Source organism: Gopherus flavomarginatus, chromosome 1 (assembly GCF_025201925.1).
Source record: "Gopherus flavomarginatus isolate rGopFla2 chromosome 1, rGopFla2.mat.asm, whole genome shotgun sequence".
Taxonomy (NCBI): domain Eukaryota; kingdom Metazoa; phylum Chordata; order Testudines; family Testudinidae; genus Gopherus; species Gopherus flavomarginatus.
Window position 1 is genome coordinate 269,535,235 of NC_066617.1, and position 19,787 is coordinate 269,555,021.

General features: G+C 40.7%; 1 protein-coding gene across 1 annotated transcript in view; it reads left to right on the forward strand.

Annotated features, from left to right (window-relative positions):
• NALCN (sodium leak channel, non-selective) overlaps positions 1–19,787 on the forward strand; it is a 343,201-nt gene that overhangs the window by 301,519 nt on the left and 21,895 nt on the right. Inside the window, exons 26-32 of the mRNA XM_050937548.1 lie at positions 6,153–6,259; positions 10,792–10,912; positions 10,997–11,095; positions 12,607–12,700; positions 13,238–13,344; positions 13,758–13,832; positions 18,864–18,983. Of these exons, the coding sequence (XP_050793505.1) occupies positions 6,153–6,259; positions 10,792–10,912; positions 10,997–11,095; positions 12,607–12,700; positions 13,238–13,344; positions 13,758–13,832; positions 18,864–18,983 (723 nt within the window). The remainder of the gene's footprint in view (positions 1–6,152; positions 6,260–10,791; positions 10,913–10,996; positions 11,096–12,606; positions 12,701–13,237; positions 13,345–13,757; positions 13,833–18,863; positions 18,984–19,787) is intronic.

Consider the following 19,787-nt stretch of genomic DNA (forward strand, 5'->3'; position numbering starts at 1 on the left):
ACAGGGTGGGATTTTCAGAAGTGCCCAAGTGATTTAGAAACATAAAAATGAACTTGACAAATTGGAGAACTGGTCTGAAATAAGATGAAATTCAGTAAAGACAAATGTAAAGTACTACACTTAAGAAGGAAAAATGTAATGTACAACTACAAAATGGGTGGTAGTACTGCTGAAAAGCATTTGAGGGTTATAGTGGATCATACATTGAATATGAGCCAACTATGTGATGCAGGTGCCATAAAAGGTAATAGCAGCAAAGAGTCCTGTGGCACCTTGTAGACTAACAGACGTTTTGGAGCATGAGCTTTCGTGGGTGAATACCCACTTCGTCAGATGCATCTGGACTCTTTGCTGCTTTTACAGATCCAGACTAACACGGCTACCCCTCTGATCCATAAAAGGTAATATCATTTCTAGGGTGTATTAACAGGAGTGTTGTATGTAACACACAAAAAGTAATTATTTCATTCTACTTGGCACTAGTGAGGTCTCAGCTGGAGTACTATGTCCAGTTCTGGGTGCCATATTTTAGGAGACATGTACAAATTGGAGAGACTCCAGAGGAGAGCAACAGAAATGATAAGTGGTTTAGAAAACCTGACCTATGAGGAAAAGTTTAAAAAAACCCAGGCATGTTTAGTCATGTGAAAAGAAGACTGAGGGAGGACCTGATAACAGTCTTCAAATATGTAAGAGCATTATAACAAGCACAGTGATCAGTTGTTCTGCATGTCCACTCAAGGTAGGAGAAGAAGTTATGGGTTTAAACTGCAGCAAGGGAGATTTAGGTTAGATATGACGAAAAAATTCTGACTAGGAGGATAGTTTATCTCTGAAATAGGCTTCCAAAGCTGGAATCCCTGTCACTGGAGGTTTCTAAGAACAGGTTGGACAAACATCTGTCAGGTGTGGTCCAGGTGCACTTGATCCCAGCTCAACATGAGGGGTGGACTAGATGACCTCTCCTGGTCCCTTCCAACCCTACGTTTCTATGATTCTATAAGCCTCGCTGATTTTCCATAGGATTTGTGCTCCTAAAGGTAGGTCATCACATAAAATGCTGCAGCAGTGCAGCTACACCAGTGCAGCTGTGCCGCTGTAGCACTTCAGTGCAGATACTACTGCACCAACTGATGGAAGAAGCCCCCCAGTGTAGTTAATCCACCTCCCCAAAAGATGGTAGCTATGCTGAGTGGAGAATTCTCGCAGTGTACACCGCAGGTTCGATCAATATAACTATATCACTCAGGGATGTCGATTTTCCACACCCCTGAGCGACGTAGTTATACCAATGTAAGTTTCTAGTGTAGACCTTGGCTAAGACTAGAGGCACTTTAAAAATCCCACTGCCTCTGGAAAGTCAGTTGGATTTGAGCTCTTAAGTCACTTAGGCACTTTTGAAAACCCAACCTGAATGCCTTATTTGTGCATCTAAGCAAAGTGGTTTGATTCTCAGAGGTGTGGAACATCCCCATCTCTTCTGAGGTCAGCAAGACCTGTGGGGGTGCTCAGGGCCACAAAGAATCAAATTGTTTTTGTTTAGCAGCCTAAATATGGGCTTGGGAGCCTGATTTTAAGACCCCATGTTTGAAAATTTTGGCCATACTGATTTGACCCTTACAGATGTGCAGGAAGCCTCCTCCTCGACGCCCTCGTGTGCTTCTACAGGGGCCTGTCAGAAATGTATTCTCTGCACTTGGGACAGCACAGAAACTATTCCCTCCCTGCACTATTGGAGGTACAGACTGTCTTAAAGGAGACAAGGCAATGGGGCTACTTGCCACCTTACCAGGAAGATGGACCTATTGCACCAGGAGAAGCAGATTTCCCTATCCCTGGGCATGGTGCACATCCTCACTAGATTGCTCAGTGACGGAATGAGCTTCACTGAGACCGAATCCCTCCTGCATACACCCTCCAGGACAAAGTCACATAACTGAGTCTTAAATTAGTACAGTAAGGGCACAAACATGGCATCCAGCTTCATAGCCAAATTCTTAACCCAGGTTTCATATGACCTCCCTTTTTTCACTTTCACTGATTGAGAAAACAATTGGGATCACTTAGATGTCTAAGAACCAGTAATTGCAGGTGCAATGAATTCGGGGCAAAAAAATTGTGCCTCCAGTGTTAATGCATAAAGGGAAGCTAGTGTTTCCAAACCAGGCTGTTATAGTCAGTGTACTGGGAATTCTTTAAATCGTAGCATCAAAGCAGGATAGGCCCTAATCTTGCAACCTTCTCCATATGGACAGACCCTGTATAGGCATGGAGCCCAGTTAAGTTCAGTGGGCCTCTGCATCAGCAAAAGGTCCACCAGTGCAGGACCAGGGCCATAGTAAAGAGCATAGGGTGAAATCTTTGCCCCATTGAAGTCAATGTCAAAACTCCAGTTAACTTCATTTGGGCCAGGATTTCCCCCATAATATTATTGATCATGTCTGAACTAACTGGATATCCACACAACACGGAGTAAAGCTTCCAAAGTCCCTTCCTCACATATAATGGGCTCATTGTCAAACCTGTGATGTGTGATAGAATCCCTGGGGACAGTTTCTCATTTGGTTGTCATGAATCTTTTCTGGTCATGATGCTGGAATGGATATCTCCAGTATACTGCAATTTTTCTTTGAGTATTGTCCCTATGGGTGCTCCATTGTAGGTGTCCCTTGCACCTGGAAATGGAGATCTTCACTAGCAGTGGCTGTTGGGCCATGCACTCTTCCCCATCTCATACCGTGAGAGGCGGCTATAAAGCCCTGTGTGGTCCAACCGCCCTTGTTTCCTTCTCAACTGCCCTTGTTCTGGGATGGAGTCCCTAACCAAGCCCTTTATACTCCTGTTGTGCCTTTAGTAATATTAGTGCTTCCATTGAAAGTTCTAAGGTAATACTTGTTTCCTTCATATTTTTTTCTTTCCTTTTCCCCTTATTAAAAAAATCCTTTCCTCTTTCTCCCCATTACTCTTTAGAGTAGCATAGATTTCCTTTTTCTATTCCCTTCCTTACAGGGAAGTTCTTCCTACTCAGGGTTATGCCTCAATCTCCCAAGTTTAAGAGGTGCCTCTCCTGTTGTGAGGCCCTCCCTGTGAACGACAGCCACTCACGATATACACGCTGTTTGGGTAAGGGGCACGTGTCACAAAAGTGCACCTCTGCCTCAAATTGAAGGCACAGTACAGAGAGGACTCTGATTTGAAACTAAACCTTTTATTAATGAAGAACTCATTGCGACCTGCCTCAGACCCTGGCCCCGATACCTCTCCTCTGCAGCGGTCACCATCAACACTTTTATCTGCTGACCCCCACTCAGTGCATACCACTAAAAGAAAACCTACACACTCTCATCGAGATGAGAAAAAATGGGCACCAAGCTCACCCCCAAATAAAGACATCCCCTGTGAGGTCGGTAGTCTCGACATATTCTGGGGCGAGACCTAGCTCCTTTGACCATACGGTACCTCTGGTACCGGCGCTGTTGAGAGAACTAAGGACCCTAAGTGGGCAGGACCACATAAGCGGATACTGTCAGTCAGCACCGATAAGAAGAAATCGCTGACTACCAGGCACTTTTATCCAAATATAACCATAAGAACTATTCCAAGGGGCTCAGTGCGCTCAGCAAAAAGTTTAGATCCTTCAAGCGGGAGATCTTTCTGGGGAGACCTCCCTGGGGAGCCCTGAGAGGTGAAGCCATGGGGCTTGTCTCACTACCACAGAAGTCATAATGGACTAGGCCACCATATCCACAGCATCCAGAGAGGTTTGTAGCGCCATGCATGACAGGAGTTGTCCTTCTGTCACTAGTGCTTGGAACTGCTCTTTTTTATCATCTGGGAGAGCAACACTCCATTCACTCAGCGTCTATGCTCCAGCACAGAAAGAGAAGACAGCATAGGTATCAACCTACCCCAAGATCTCACCCTCCATATTTCACCCTTCAACGGCATTGTGATCCACAAGGTAGATGTCAGAGACCTCCTCCCAAATGTACACAGAAACCAACACAGATGACTATGTCCCACGCATCTGCCTCCAAACAATATTTTTGAAAATTTGGCTGAGGCCCTGAGATGTCTCCCCATGATCCAGATGCTGCAGCCATCCAAATTACTCCATCAGTTTAGTGGACATTTGACTCTGTTCTACCTGACTTGACAGCAAGTCACCTCCGACAAGTGGGTACTGGAAATCATCAGCAACGGGTATTTGATTTCATTCCTCTCTCTCCTGCCCACCTCATCCTATCCCTCTTCAGGGAATATTCTCATGAGCACCGTCTATGAAAAGAAATAAACCATCTTCTGTGACTGGGAACCATAGACCTGGTGCCATTCCAGCTCAGCAGGAAAGACTTTTATTCCCACCATTTTCTAATTCAAAAGAAGTCCGACGGTGGAGGTGAATGCTAGACATGGGGAAACCTCAACAATGTTGTCAAACTACAGCAGTTCAAGATGGTCACACTATCAACAATAATCCCAGCACTGGAACGGGGGAACCTTCTTGGCCATCAACCTCCACGCGTACTTCCATATTACCATACATCCTTTTCACAGGAGGTTCCTCAGATTTGTTCTGGGGTCCAACCACTTTCAATAAAGCGTGCTTTGACCTCTCTATGGCACCCAGAGAATTTTCCAAAGTCCTGGAAGTGGTGGCGGCACCACTCTGCAAACATCAGAGAGGTAGCCGTGTTAGTCTGGATCTGTAAAAGCGGCAAAGAATCCTGTGGCACCTTATAGACTAACAGACTTTTTGGAGCATGAGCTTTCGTGGGTGAATACCCACTTCCTCAGATGCATGTAGTGGAAATTTCCAGGGGCAGGTATATATATGCTAGCAAGCAAGCTAGAGATAACGAGGTCAGTTCAATCAGGGAGGATGAGGCCCTGTTCTAGCAGTTGAGGTGTGAAAACCAAGAGAGGAGAAACTGGTTCTGTAATTGGCAAGCCATTCACAGTCTTTGTTCAATCCTGAGCTGATGGTGTCAAATTTGCAGAGGAACTGAAGCTCAGCAGTTTCTCTTTGAAGTCTGGTCCTGAAGTTTTTTTGCTGCAGGATGGCCACCTTAAGGTCTGCTATAGTGTGGCCAGGGAGGTTGAAGTGCTCTCCTACAGGTTTTTGTATATTGCCATTCACTTCAACCTCCCTCGGAGTAACTGAGATTCTTCAAGATGCGTGTCCCTATGGGTGCTTCACTACCTTCCCTCCTTTCCTCCACTTCAGAGTTCAAACGTAGTCTCTGTGGTAGAGAAGGAACTGAGGGTGGTGAACCACACAGTGCAATATAGCCACTGCTCACAGCATGGGATGAGGAGGAGTGCTTGTGCGGCCCAGCTGGCACTGCTTCCAAAGATCTCTGATCCCAAGCACAGGGACACTACTGCACCTACGGTGGAGCACCCATAGGGACACACATTTCAAAGAACCTAAGTTACTGCACAGGGTGAGTAACCCTCTCTTCCATGTCTTTTTCCTGCTTTCTTTTACAAAACACACTGCTTTCTTTGGGAGATTATGATTGTAAGAATTGAAAGGAGAGTCACTGAAGAAGGGTGTTGTAAGAAGTGGTTTGAATGAAGAGAAGGTTGTTACGTAGTGCAAAAGGAATGAGAGTGCCAGGCATTTGAGGAAGACATGAGAAAGATACCAAATTCATGACATGAAGGACTGGACAGCACAAGGGACTGGAAATGGGCTGTGACACCTAGCAATCCTCGGTCACCAGTTAAAATCCAGGCTAGGTTGATGGTGACAAAAAGTACCAGCCAGTGTTACATGGCCTGTGTGAAGCAGATTAGTAGCATCATTCCATTTGCAGTGGGGAGGAGTCAAGCATCACAAACACTGCAACACTCTCAGAAAAGAGGCCAATAGCTGAATGAAATTGCAGATTTACTAGCCCTCTCAGTCTGGAAGGGGGCCTTGAAGTGCAGAATGGAGATTCTACATTGTCACTGCTCATGCTATATCTTCCCTGCATATGAGAAAGTTCTGTTCCCAAATGCTATTAATCCAGTACCTAAAAATAACCCTTTTGTTCCATTTACACTGTTTCAAGATGCCTTATTTATTGTGCTGTTTGTGTTGTACAGTGTCCTCACCTCTCTGTAGGTCTATATTTCACTCAGTGTGCTTTATTTTACTATAGGAAGATTGTCATGGCATCTTCAGAATAAATGTAAGTGTTTCAAAAAATCTGAATTTAAAGCTAAGACCTGGAGAGAAAAAGCCTGGATTTTGGGTGCCACGAGTCTGGTGAGTAGCTGTAACTTGGCCAGTCTTTCTTCAGATAGTTAGTTGTTAATCTGTTGCAGGACCCAAACATTGCAGCATTGTAGTACTGAAAGTAGCAAATAAAACTGGTGACAAACAGACCAATCTAGTTTCCCTACCAGCCTGAGGGAAGTGCAGGAAAGGCAAACATGCTGCCTATTACTGTACACATCTAATATTTCCTATTTTACACACAGGAAAATGTTGTGGTTAGGGCTGTGAAGCGATTAAGAAAATTAATCGTGATTAATCTCGTGATTAAAAAAATTAATCATGATTAATTGCATGATTAATCACACTGTTAAACAATAATAGAATACCATTTTAAATATTTTGAATGCTTTTTACATGTTCAAATATATTGATTAGAATTATAACAGAGAATACAAAGTGTGCAGTTGTCATAACATTTCTTCCCAGATCTGGACCTTAGCGTCCAAAATATGGGTGTTAGCATGAAAACCTCCAAGCTTAGTTACCAGCTTGGACCTGGTATCGTTGCCACCAGCCAGGAATTATACAGTGCCTAGCTCACTGTGGTCTCCCCAAAACCTTCCTTGGGGGACCCCCAGGCTCAGATTCCTTGAGTCTCACAACAAAGGGGAATAAACCATTTCCCTTCCCCCTCCTCCCCTCCAGGTGTTCCCTCTCTGGGTTCTTGGAGAGATATACAGATTCAAGCTCTGTGAATCTAAACAAAGGGATTCCACCCTCTTTACCTCCTCCCAGATTTCCCCGCCCTAGGGACCCTAGGATACTCCCTGCTTCAAGTCCTTGAAACACAAGTACCGAGAGATCTAATCTCTCTCCCCCCTCACCCAGAGGGTATGCAAAGTCAGGCTTAGTAAATCTAACACAAAGAGATTTTCCCCCTGACTTCTTCCTCCCACCAATTCTCTGGTGAACTGCAGACTCAGTTCCCTGGAGTCCCCACTAAAGAAAAACTCCAACAGGTCTAAAAAAGAAAGCTTTATATAAAAAGAAAGAAAAAGGACATAAAATGGTCTCTGTATTAAGGTGACAATATACAGGGTCAATTGCTTTAAAGAAAATGAATAAACAGCCTTATCCAAAAAGAATAGACTCCAGCAACTACAAATAAATACAAAAAAAACCAATATAAACCTATTGTCTTACTATCCTTGTACTTACAACTTGGAAACAGAAGATTAGAAAGCCTGGAGATTCCTGTGGTCACTCTCAGAGCCGAGAAAAGAACAGACCAAGAACAAAGGACTCACACCCAAAACTTCCCTCCACCCAGATTTGAAAATGTCTTGTTTCCTGATTGGTCCTCTGGTCAGGTGTTTGGTTCCCTGTGTTAACCCTTTACAGGTAAAAGAACATTAACCCTTAGCTATCTGTTTATGACAGCAGTGCTCACTTTATATTTATTTTTGATTGCAAATATTTGCACTGTAAAAACAAAAGGAATAGTATTTTTCAGTTCATCTAGTACAAGTACTGTAGTGTAATTTCTTTATCACAAAAGTTGAACTTACAAATGTAGAATTATGTAAAAAAAATGCATTCAAAAATAAAATATTGTAAAACTTAAAAGCCTACAAGTCCCACTCAGTCCTATTTCTTGTTCAGCCAGTCACTCAGACAAACAAGTTTGTTTACATTTGCAGGAGATAATGCTATCTGCTTCTTGTTTACAATGTCACCTGAAAGTGAGAACATGGCACTATTGTAACTGGCGTCACAGATGCTGTAAAGATTCATATGTCCCTTCATGCTTCAACCACCATTCCAGAGGACATGCGTCCATGCTGATGACAGGTTCTGCTAGGTAGCAATCCAAAGCAATGCAGACCAACGCATGTTCATTTTCATCATCTGAATCAGATGCCACCAGCAGAAGGTTAATTTTCTTTTTTGGTGGTTCAGGGTCTGTAGTTTCTGCATTGAAGTGTTGCTCTTTTAAGACTTCTGAAAGCATGCTCCACACTTCGTCCCTCTCAAATTTTGGAAGGCACTGCAGCCATCTTTAGAAATCTCACATTCATTCTTTCTTTGTATTTTGTCAAATCTGCAGTGAAAGTGTTCTTAAAATGAACAATATGTGCTGGGTCATCATGCAAGACTGCTGTAACACGAAATATATGGCAGAATGCGGGTAAAACAAAGCAGGAGACATACGATTCTCCCCACTGGAGTTAAGTCACAAATTTAATTAACTAATTATTTTTTTAACAAGCATGGAAGCATGTCCTCTAGAATGGTGGCCGAAACATGAATAAGAATGCTTAGCATATCTAGCATGTAAATACCTTGCAATGCCTGCTACAAAAGTCCCATGAGAACACCTGCTCTCACTTTCTGGTGACATTGTAAATAAGAAATGGACAGTATGATCTCCCGTAAATGTAAACAAACTTGTTTGTCTTAGCGATTGGCTGAACAAGAGGTAGGACTGAGTGGATTTGTAGGCTCTAAAGTTTTACATTGTTTTGTTTTTGAGTTTTTTATGTAACAACAACAAAAAAATCTACATTTGTAAGTTGCACTTTCATTATAAAGAGATTGCACTACAGTACTTATATGAGGTGAATTGAAAAATACTCTATCATTTTTACATTGCAAATATTTGTAATAAAAAATAATAATATAAAGTGAGCACTATACATTTTATAATCTGTGTAAGTTATTGAAATCAATATATTTGAAAATATAGAAAAACATCCACAAATATTTAATAAATTTCAGTTGGTATCCTATTGTTTAACAGTTTGATTAAAACTGTGATTCATTTTTTTTAGTTAATCATGTGAATTAACGGCAATTAATTGACAGCCCTAATTGTGGTATCTCAAATGTAACAATGATTTAACGGCAACAATAAGTCTATGATTTATATTCTGACAGTGTCAATTTAAGATTTCCTAACACCTAAAATGTGTTAAACTTGTCTTTAATTGCTTATATTTTGAAAGGAGGTTGTTTCATTTTTTGCAAATTCAGCAAAATGGCTAAAATTATTTTAATGGGGGGGTAAAAGAATGTGGTAGCAGGGGAAGATTCAGAGCCATCCTACGCTAATGAAATAATACACTGTGCTTTGAACAGTCAGTGAAGCTGCATCTGCATCTGCAGAACTCTTTCCGCTTCCGTATGCTTCAGATAAATTCTGAAGGCAGAATTCCTGTGAGTAAGCAAATTCAATCCACTTCATCTTGATCCAGAAATAATTAAAAAGATCTTAATCAGCAAAACTATGAAGTTTGGAGAATTTTTTGTCACTGCAGAAAATTTATTACTCAAGGAGATGAGTACCAGTTGTTAGCCTTGTAGGACCAGATTTTCAAGAGCCCAGTACCTGAGTCACAGTGGGAGCTATGTCCATATTGCAAGCTAGGGGCGTGACTCCCGACTTGTGTGCAGATACCCATGGTAGCTCAATGAGTGCTAGCATGAGTATAAACAGTAGTGTAGCTGCAGTAGCATGGGCAGTGACAATGGAGACATGGTTTGTGCTAAGCACAGCTAAGCTATGCCTCTGCTGCCACTGCCTGTGCTACCACAGCTATAGTACTATTTATACTCACACCAACTCTCTTCGAGCTACCGCGAGTATGTGTACACAAGCAGGGGAATCACACTCATATTGTAGACATAGCCTTAGTGGCAAGATTTTCCAGAAAGTCACGCTGGTAGGGAAACTGGAAATCTAGCTACTTATTTTGGTGTCTGAATGGTACCTGAGGCTGAACTTTTCAGAAAATCTGTCTCTGATTGGGGATGCACAGCTCTTTAAAAAACTAACCTCTAGTGGATTCTTTAATTTTCAAATGGAGTTTCTTCCTTTGGAATCCTGGCTAACACAAAGAATGTTATGTTTGAAGGCTGAGAAAACCAGTGGTTTCCTCTCGTTAACATTTGTCTTTTGGCTAGCAAAATCTGATATTATGAATGATAATTTGCAGAAGTACCTACTGATTAAACTAGGAGCCTAAATCACATAGGCACTTTTGAAAATTCTGTTCCCTGACCTACATTAGCGGGGTTCTATGACATAGATTTGTTTCTGCCAGTGCCATCCGAACTGTTTTGTTCACGATCACAAACTTTTGGCAATGTATTGTCAGAAACACTCTAAAATACAGTGCCATGTCATAAGCTTTATCATTTTTACAGTAGCTCAGCTTATAAATAAATATTAGATTGTAAAGATTTAACAATTAAGTGGAGTATATGTAATTTTTTAGTTTTCAAAGTATTATTATTCAGAACTTTGCATGATATTTTGTAGAGATTTAGACAATACCACAGTCACTGTAACAAAGGAGTTTACAGTCTCAGACTGACATAGAATATGAAGAAAAACTAAGCAGATATGGAAAGAAAAGTTGAGTAATAACATAAATAAAAACTGTGCTTCTTTATATGATTAGCTCCTTTGTATAGCATGAGGTTGTATTCTTTGACTTAGAGGGGCCACAGTAAGATGCCTAAGATCCATCTTGTCAGAAGATAGTTAAAATGCACTCATTCCTTTACTATTATTTCAGGGCAAATCCTCGCAATTTTAATTTTGACAATGTGGGAAATGCCATGTTGGCACTATTTGAAGTTCTTTCATTAAAAGGCTGGGTGGAAGTCAGAGATGTCATTATTCATCGCGTGGGGCCGGTAAGCAAGCATATCAAATCCTGTTAACGCTTCAAAAGCTGTTGAATTTATTTTGATGAATAATCATATTTTTTGTATGTGCAGATCCATGGAATCTATATTCATGTCTTTGTGTTCCTGGGCTGCATGATTGGATTGACCCTTTTTGTTGGGGTTGTCATTGCTAATTTCAATGAAAATAAGGTAACAATTCAGTTATTGTATCTCACATGGGAATAGTTTCATACTTTGTTAGCTCTAAACATCATATGACAAATTGTGCAATATGAGATAATAAGATGTGCTGTTGCTATTATAAGTAAGTTGCAATTCAAGAAGCAACCTCATTATTGCCTTTGGATCATATTACCTGAAGAGAGATATAGGACCAAATTCAGAAATGAAGTGAGCAGCTGCAGGTGTACTGTAGTACGAATTTAGGCATGGTCTCAATTTAATCCATAAGCAATGAACAAAGAGAACTGTTCTTTGAGTTCCTCACTTGACAAAAATGGTGGTGAGGTGGAAAGCTCCTGAGACACAGATCTAGAGTCTGTGACATGGTTGTTTTTAAATTTCACTAAGCTTTTGTCTTTATTTTACTACCTTTTTATTTTTTCTGTAATGAAGTCTCTCCAATAATTCACTAGTTTTTATTAATCTTTTTATTATGTAATCCCTTTAAATTTAATATTTCCTGTGTTGTATGATTTTTGGCCTAACAGTAAAATTAATACGTGTTATAATAATCAGTCTCTTTAACTGTATAACATTTTAGGGTGTATCTTCCCAGGGCATATCTTCGGGACACAATTCCATAAAGAGATTATGTCCACCTCAGAGGGAGCTTTTCTGATCTTATTAGTAGGACAGCCACCTGTTTGTTTGACTCACTGTTCCACGTCTAGACATTCCAAGACACACCATGAGGATGGTACCACTGCTCACACAGCTTTGTATGGTTAAGTGCATACTGGGCAAAGTTTCTATTTGTCTTGGAGAGCAATCTGGGACATTTGCCTTTAAAAGTTCTCTGTTGCTTTTCCAGCTCCAAACCCTTAGTATGAGATTTTATAGCTCTCTGATGTTGTAAGGACCTTATTATGTTTTAAGATAATTTTAAATAGTGTAGTTTGTACTATGCTATCAAAATGCTTGTGTGTGTGGTCTTTATTACTACCTACCCTGAAGTCATATCTGCATATCTTATGCTTTATGGAAAATGTTGTAGCATAGCATATGTTTATTTTATTTAAATTATACTACAAGCATAGGAAGTGTGTCTGTAGTGCTTTTGTAGAAGGCTGGTTCCCTGATAAGCTAAAGCAGTGCTGAAAAGCTAATACCTTGCTGCAGGGTTTTTTACAGCAAAGTCCAGACAGAATCGACCGCTGTTTAAAACAGTGCTCCCCACCAAATGGTGTTCAGTCAAATGGAAGACCTCCTGTAGATTTCCCTACCCCCACTGGGCTGCTGATACAAAGAGCAACAACTGAGCTTGCTGAGTCCCAGAAACTCACAGCTAGTGCATTTGGAAATCTTCTTGAGTGCGGGGCTGATGCTCTGACCCTTTTACCCAAATACTATGTTATTCAAGGAGAGTTTGGGAATGTAAGTTTATTTCAAGCCCTGAGGCAAGCTGTTGTTTTCATATGCACAACATTTAAATGTTTAAGATTTTATATGACAAAAGCTTCTTGTTTTTCCGTGTTAAGGGTACAGCTTTACTGACTGTAGATCAGAGACGGTGGGAAGATCTAAAGAGCAGACTGAAGATAGCTCAACCTCTTCATCTCCCACCTCGTCCGGGTATAAAAGATATTCTGATGTTATTCATGTTGAGCCCTAGTGTTCATAATTCCCCAGGAGTCTAAGATTCAAATTAAAATTGTAATCGTTAGGCCACTAGGAGGTTGTGCATAAGTTAATGTGGAAACAGGCCCCAACTACAGATCTCTGCATAAGGCTATTAAAATCAACCCAAAAAAGGTTGTGCTTCAATGGTTTTAGGATAAGCCTTAATGAAAAAATGAATTTTAAATGAAATATATTTGCACTTGCCTGTTAATTATATGAATTGAATGTATTATGTTGACAGCAATTGAATGATGCACTTGCTTTACCCCTACCAAAGCCTTCATGCAACATTGGTGTTCAGTATTTGAAATTACATGTTCAGAAGCACTATTTGATATGTGAAACTGTAGCAGAAACTTAGAAATGAATTTCAAAACCAGGCAGGGATTAGGTTACCATTAACAAACAAGAAAAATATGTCAAGAAACAGGGAGAAAAAAAAATACCACTGTGTGCAATTTAATTCTTCTTGTTTAACTCCTTTTTCAGATAATGATGGCTTTAGAGCCAAAATGTATGATATAACGCAGCATCCGTTTTTTAAGAGGACCATTGCTGTGCTTGTTCTGGCCCAGTCTGTCTTGCTTTCAGTGAAGGTATTTTTGTTTCTTATTGCGTCTTGTAACAGTGGTGGAACGAATGAGCTCTACCCTTTTAAAAAAGTGAACTGTACATAAGGCCATAGCTAACAATGAACTGCTGGAAATATAATATTTCTAAATACAGTGGGCCAGATACTCAGCTGGTGTAAATCAGTACAGCTCCATTAAAGTCTCTGGAGCTGCACCAGTTTATACCAATTAACAATCTGGCCCACTATTTTTAATTTCTCATTTAACGCTAAATCCATATAAAAGGAAAGATGCACCCACCTGCCATTCCTGCCTGAATGTGTTGTTCACTGTAAAAACAGAATTTATGGCAACAATACACACTGAAATAAAAATTAAAAAGTAGTAAATAGATTTTTATATCTGTTTTATGATCTACTATCTTTGTTCCATTTCAGTGGGATGTCGAAGATCCAGTGACTGTTCCTTTAGCAACCATGTCTGTTGTTTTCACCTTCATTTTTGTCCTAGAGGTACAGTAATATATTTAGTTGTTTCTCCAGAGTCAGACTAGTTTTGTATATTTTATTTTGGTTCTGGGGTTACTGTCCAAGTTTTAATTTCAGGCTACATATCCATGGGGCAACTCAGTGCTTGAGTATGTATTGCAGAAATGGGTGTTTTACTTGTTGTGGGGCTAGAGGCCCAAAATGCTGACTTGTGTATCCTTTTCAGTCCATGTATCTGCAACACAGATAATTTCATCCTGGATATATATAGCAGTGAGAATGGTATTTCAGTAAATTTCTAAAGCAGAGTTGCAAAGGGTGTTCTGTTCAGTGAGCCAGCACAAGGTCTTGCTACCTGGGAAGTCCTGCTTAAAACATACACCTTGTGTCTGATCCTTCCTTTCATTCTCAGTCTGTTTAAATATGACACCATGAGAAAACAGAAGGGAAAAGGACTGTTAGTCATAGAAAGCACATATATTTCTAAGCATCTCTGTGCGTGTATCCATCTCCTTTCCCTCGGTCATTTAAAAAGCAAAAGCAACAGAATTACAGGTATTATGTAGATACGAGCTTAGAAAAGTAAAGGTTATATAACAGGTGTATAATGGGGGAAGACTATGACAAACATAACTATTGGTGTATAATTTCCTTTATCATGATTCTCTTCTCCCATCTTAAAAGACAATATTTAGTACAAGCAGTGAAAAGAAGGTGGTTGGTTTTCCTTAATTAGCAGCCTGGAAAACATGCAACCAAAATCAGCTCTGTGAGCATAATTAACTTGTGGAACTGATTTCAACATGATAGGAATGAGTCTGAGAGCTTAGTAGGGTTCAGAAAAAAATTAGATATTTATATAGGTAATAACATAGATAGCTATACTGGATAAGGTGAAAAATGAGAAGGGATATAAATCCTCATCTTTAAGATTGTAAACCAATCACAAATTTATGGGAGTTATGAATAAATTTCCCCTTATGGTTCACTTATTCCATAATTCCACTATAAGATTTTTTGCACTTTCCTCTGAAACATCTGGTACTGGCCACTATCCCAGACAGGATAGTGGACTAGATGGATCACTGGTCTAATCCAATTTGACAGTTCCTATGCTCCTATGATAGGTTTTCCCAGCAATGATGGATAAACAGTGAAGTGGCTACCTTGTAGCAGTCCTACATATATCATATGTTGCCTATGCCTTCTCTGCCCAAGAGGAGTCAGTGCCTCTAGAAGAGTGAGCAGATATGGAGAGGTTTGATTTGTAGGATACATGGCCAGTTTTTAATTCAACGAGTAAGGATTGCTTTAGAAATCCCTACTCTCTTGTTCTGCCTGGGAAAACAAACAATTTCCAAACATTTCAAAAGGGTTTTGTTTCAACATACAAAAATGACATTTTCAGTGTACAAGATTTATGGGGAAAGGAAATCAAAGTAGATGGATTTGTATCAATATTTTATCCCTAATCTAGAAACAACTCTGTCTGGAAACATCTGCCAGTAAAGCAGTGTAGTAATCAGGGGCAGCTCTAGGCATTTTGCCACCCCAAGCACGGTAGGCAGGCTGCCTTCGGCGGCTTGCCTGTGAAGGGTCCTCTGGTCCCTCCGCAGGCACGCCTGCAGGAGGTCCTCAGAAGCTGCGGGACCAGCGGACCCTCCTCAGGCAAGCCGCTGAAGGCAGCCTGCCTGCCTCCCTCATGACGATCAGCAGAGCACCCCCCGTGGCTTGCCACCCCAAGCACACACTTGGCGTGCTGGGACCTGGAGCTGCCCCTGCTAGTAATCAGAGAACTTATCTCCTCTGTGTGCCTAAGAAAGAAGATGGCAACTAAAAAGGCCCGTTTTGCTAGTCATCAAATAAAGAGGCTCAAAGTAAAGCCTTAGCAGCCTTTACATTTTAGCTGATTTATAGAATTGAACATAATATCCTTTCTGTAGTGTTTTTTTTTTACCATTCTACAGAATCCTCCATAAAGTTATGAGTCTCTCATTATAATAGATTCACAGACTCATAGACTCTAGGACTGGAAGGGACCTCGAGAGGTCATCGAGTCCAGTCCCCTGCCCTCATGGCAGGACCAAATACTGTCTAGACCATCCCTGATAGACATTTATCTAACCTACTCTTAAATATCTCCAGAGATGGAGATTCCACAACTTCCCTAGGCAATCTATTACAGTGTTTAACTACCCTGACAGTTAGGTACTTTTTCCTAATGTCCAACCTAAATCTCCCTTGCTGCAGTTTAAGCCCATTGCTTCTTGTTCTATCATTGGAGGCTAAGATGACCAAGTTTTCTCCCTCCTCCTGATGACACCCTTTTAGATATCTGAAAACGGCTATCATGTCCCCTCTCAGTCTTCTCTTTTCCAAACTAAACAAACCCAATTCCTTCAGCCTTCCTTCATAGGTCATGTTCTCAAGACCTTTAATCATTCTTGTTGCTCTTCTCTGGACCCTCTCCAATTTCTCCACATCTTTCTTGAAATGCGGTGCCCAGAACTGGACACAATACTCCAGTTGAGGCCTAACCAGCGCAGAGTAAAGCGGAAGAATGACTTCTCGTGTCTTGTTTACAACACACCTGTTAATGCATCCCAGAATCATGTTTGCTTTTTTTGCAACAGTATCACACTGTTGACTCATATTAAGCTTGTGGTCCACTATGACCCCTAGATCTCTTTCTGCCATACTCCTTCCTAGACAGTCTCTTCCCATTCTGTATGTGTGAAACTGATTGTTCCTTCCTAAGTGGAGCACTTTGCATTTATCTTTATTGAACTTCATCCTGTTTACCTCAGACCATTTCTCCAACTTGTCCAGATCATTTTGAATTTTGACCCTGTCCTCCAAAGCAGTTGCAATCCCTCCCAGTTTGGTATCATCCGCAAACTTAATAAGCGTACTTTCTATGCCAACATCTAAATCGTTGATGAAGATATTGAACAGAACCGGTCCCAAAACAGACCCCTGCGGAACCCCACTTGTTATACCTTTCCAGCAGGATTGGGAGCCATTAACAACTACTCTCTGAGTACGGTTATCCAGCCAGTTATGCACCCACCTTATAGTAGCCCCATCTAAATTGTACTTTCCTAGTTTATCTATAAGAATATCTGGCTGTGGTAAGTATGGGGAAATATGTTGGTATCTGAGATACCTCTGTGAGGTAACTGCTGATTGAGAAATATTGACTTTAATGGCAATCATTCTACCTGCAGGCCATCTAGAGGGTAAAGGAAAAGTTGGATTCAAGGTAAAATTTCTGTAGTACATGAGATTCAAACAAGTCTAATTCCAGTGCCCTCTACCATGCTAGCACAAACAGAACTTATGACAAGGAAGCTAAAAGAGCCACTAACCAATGTGGGGAAATGAAGGCCCTTCCTCAACAGGGGGTCCAGAATCATGCCCATTGAGGAGAGTTCAGACTAACAGTGAGGGTGCTGCACAAGGAAAGAGAAAATTCTGTAAAGCTCCAGAGTAGACTGCATCTTAATGAAAAAGTGATCTAGATATGGATATAAATTAAAAACCTTTTAGACAAAAGCATACTGGCAGGATCTAAACTGTAGATGCAGCTTTCTCTCCTGGATTAGAAAGTTAACAGGTAAAAATAAAATGTTCCTTTGTTTCCAAACTGAAGAAAACTCTTGATGCCTATTTGACTCCCTTATCAAGGTCCTTCTTGAAAAGTTTAGAGCCCTTGTGCCCACAAGCATCTCCTGAGTCCACTCAAAAATTCCAGTTCATTTGTGTCATTCATATCCCCAACCTTCTAGATACATCCCCACAAGCCTAGCAGCCAGATAAATGCAGCTTGCTGTCAAGTCCTTGGTGCCTGTCCTGGTTAATCATGGCGAAGTCTGAACCCTGGTAGACACAGAATCTGAGTAGGGTCAGGTCTAACTGCATAGCTCTGGTAAAGAATGCAGTGAACCAGTCCAAAGACCACTGATGAGAGGTCAAACCTCTGTAAGAAAAGAATCACTCTTCCTATTGCAAACATCAATATGAGTGGCCACAGAAGTGTATGACCAGGCAAGTGAAGAGTGTGTCAAATTTGAGCCTAAACCAGTGTCACCTTAAATACAATTTAGCCTTTGGGAATTTAACAAATATTGTTAAATGTTAGTATTGAAAGCTTGGATATAAAACCAGAGAGGTTAGTGTCTAATTATTATTTCTTTTATATGATATGCTTTAGTAACATTCAAGCCATTAATATGCATAGCTAAGAACTGACTGTGTGCAATGCTAAACCTTCTTCTGTAGCCATTCTGCATGGATCACATGGCTTGTATGACTGCTAAATACTATTATCTTTTCTAAACAGAGCCTATTCTTAAACATCCTGCCTGTGGCATCACTAACTTTCTAAGAAAAAACAACAAGGAGTCCTTGTGGCACCTTAGAGACTAAAATTTATTTGGGGAAAAGCTTATGCCTAAATAAATGTGTTAGACTCTAAGGTGCCACAAGGACTCCTTGTTGTTTTTGCTCATACAGACTAACACGGCTACCACTCTGAAACCTGTTTCTAAGAACAGTCAGCCCTTTCAGTCTCTGTTCATTAGGAGCACTGTGAAACCCACTGCAATCTACTGACCCACACTATTTTCTCTTCCAATCTTATGCTTCCTGTGCTCATGTATGCTGTGGAGCATGGATGGAGTTCACCAGAAGTAAAAAATACTTTTGCAACAGGAAAAAGAAGGTTGCTTTTAAATTAATTTGCAATACATGAGACATATAAGACAGTTATAACCTTGCCTTTAAGTAAATTTGTGCGGAATTGGCATTAATATATACTTCAGTCACTTCATACACCCATACACACACATGTAATTTTTTAGTTATGCATCATCAGCTTAATCATTTTCTACCTTCATACTAACCCTTTGTTTAACTATTAAAACTCCTACTCATTTAAAACCAATCTACAAGTAGAACACTACCAAAACATTTTAGGGACCAAATGTTCTTATAGTGAAAAATAACCTTTTGCTAAGAATTTGCACTAGCAAGACTATCTTTATTGTTCTCTAGGTCACTATGAAGATTATTGCCATGTCACCTGCTGGCTTCTGGCAAAGCAGAAGAAATCGATATGACCTTTTAGTGACCTCCCTTGGTGTTATATGGGTGATACTTCACTTTGCCTTACTAGTAAGATCAACAGTTGCAACTCCAATGATCATTTATTGGTTTTATTGGTTAATCACCAAGAGTTTTACTGCTGTCCCTGATTCAAATAAGGACAATTGCCAACCCCAGGGTGTTTACAAACTAAAAATAAGACCCAAATAAAACAAGATGCCCTGGGAATCAAGAAGAAAGTAACAACTTGTGGGGTTGGTGAACTAGATTTTTCTTACATCCTATAGTGCTGAGGTGGAGAAGGTATTGGACTGATATAGGTCTGTGAGTTTTGTGGAGGAAGTGAGTCCTCAGGAGGGATTAGAATGAGGAGAGGGAAGAAATGTGGTGTCCTAGGTTTGGAAGATCTTGCCAGGATCAGTTTCATTGGGGAGTGAGAAAGGAAGAAAGGCTGGAGGGAATAATCCAGGTAGGAGTTATAGTAAAAAAAAAAATAAGGCAGAGGTTCTAAACTGATGAACAGCGCAAAGCATATCAGTGAATCCAGTCCATCCATTTTTGTTACAGAACAACATTTAGTCCAGGGAAGCAGATTTATCTGTCCAGGGAAGAGGTCAGCTGCACCCTCCCTCTCAAGTTTTTAAAAAAGGGAGGGGGTGTACACCCTCATTTGTGGGAACATGAACTCTCCCACCTTATCACTGGAGAGGAGAGGTGGCTTCAATCTACAATCCTCAGTTGTGACTGTCACCTCTCTACATTATTGAGAGCCTTCCCTCTGGTCTATCTCAAGCACTCTTTGTGGGGGCAGAACTACCTTGTGTGCTGTCCCTTTGTCCCTAGCATCCTCAATTTGCCCCCTGCTGCTGAGTA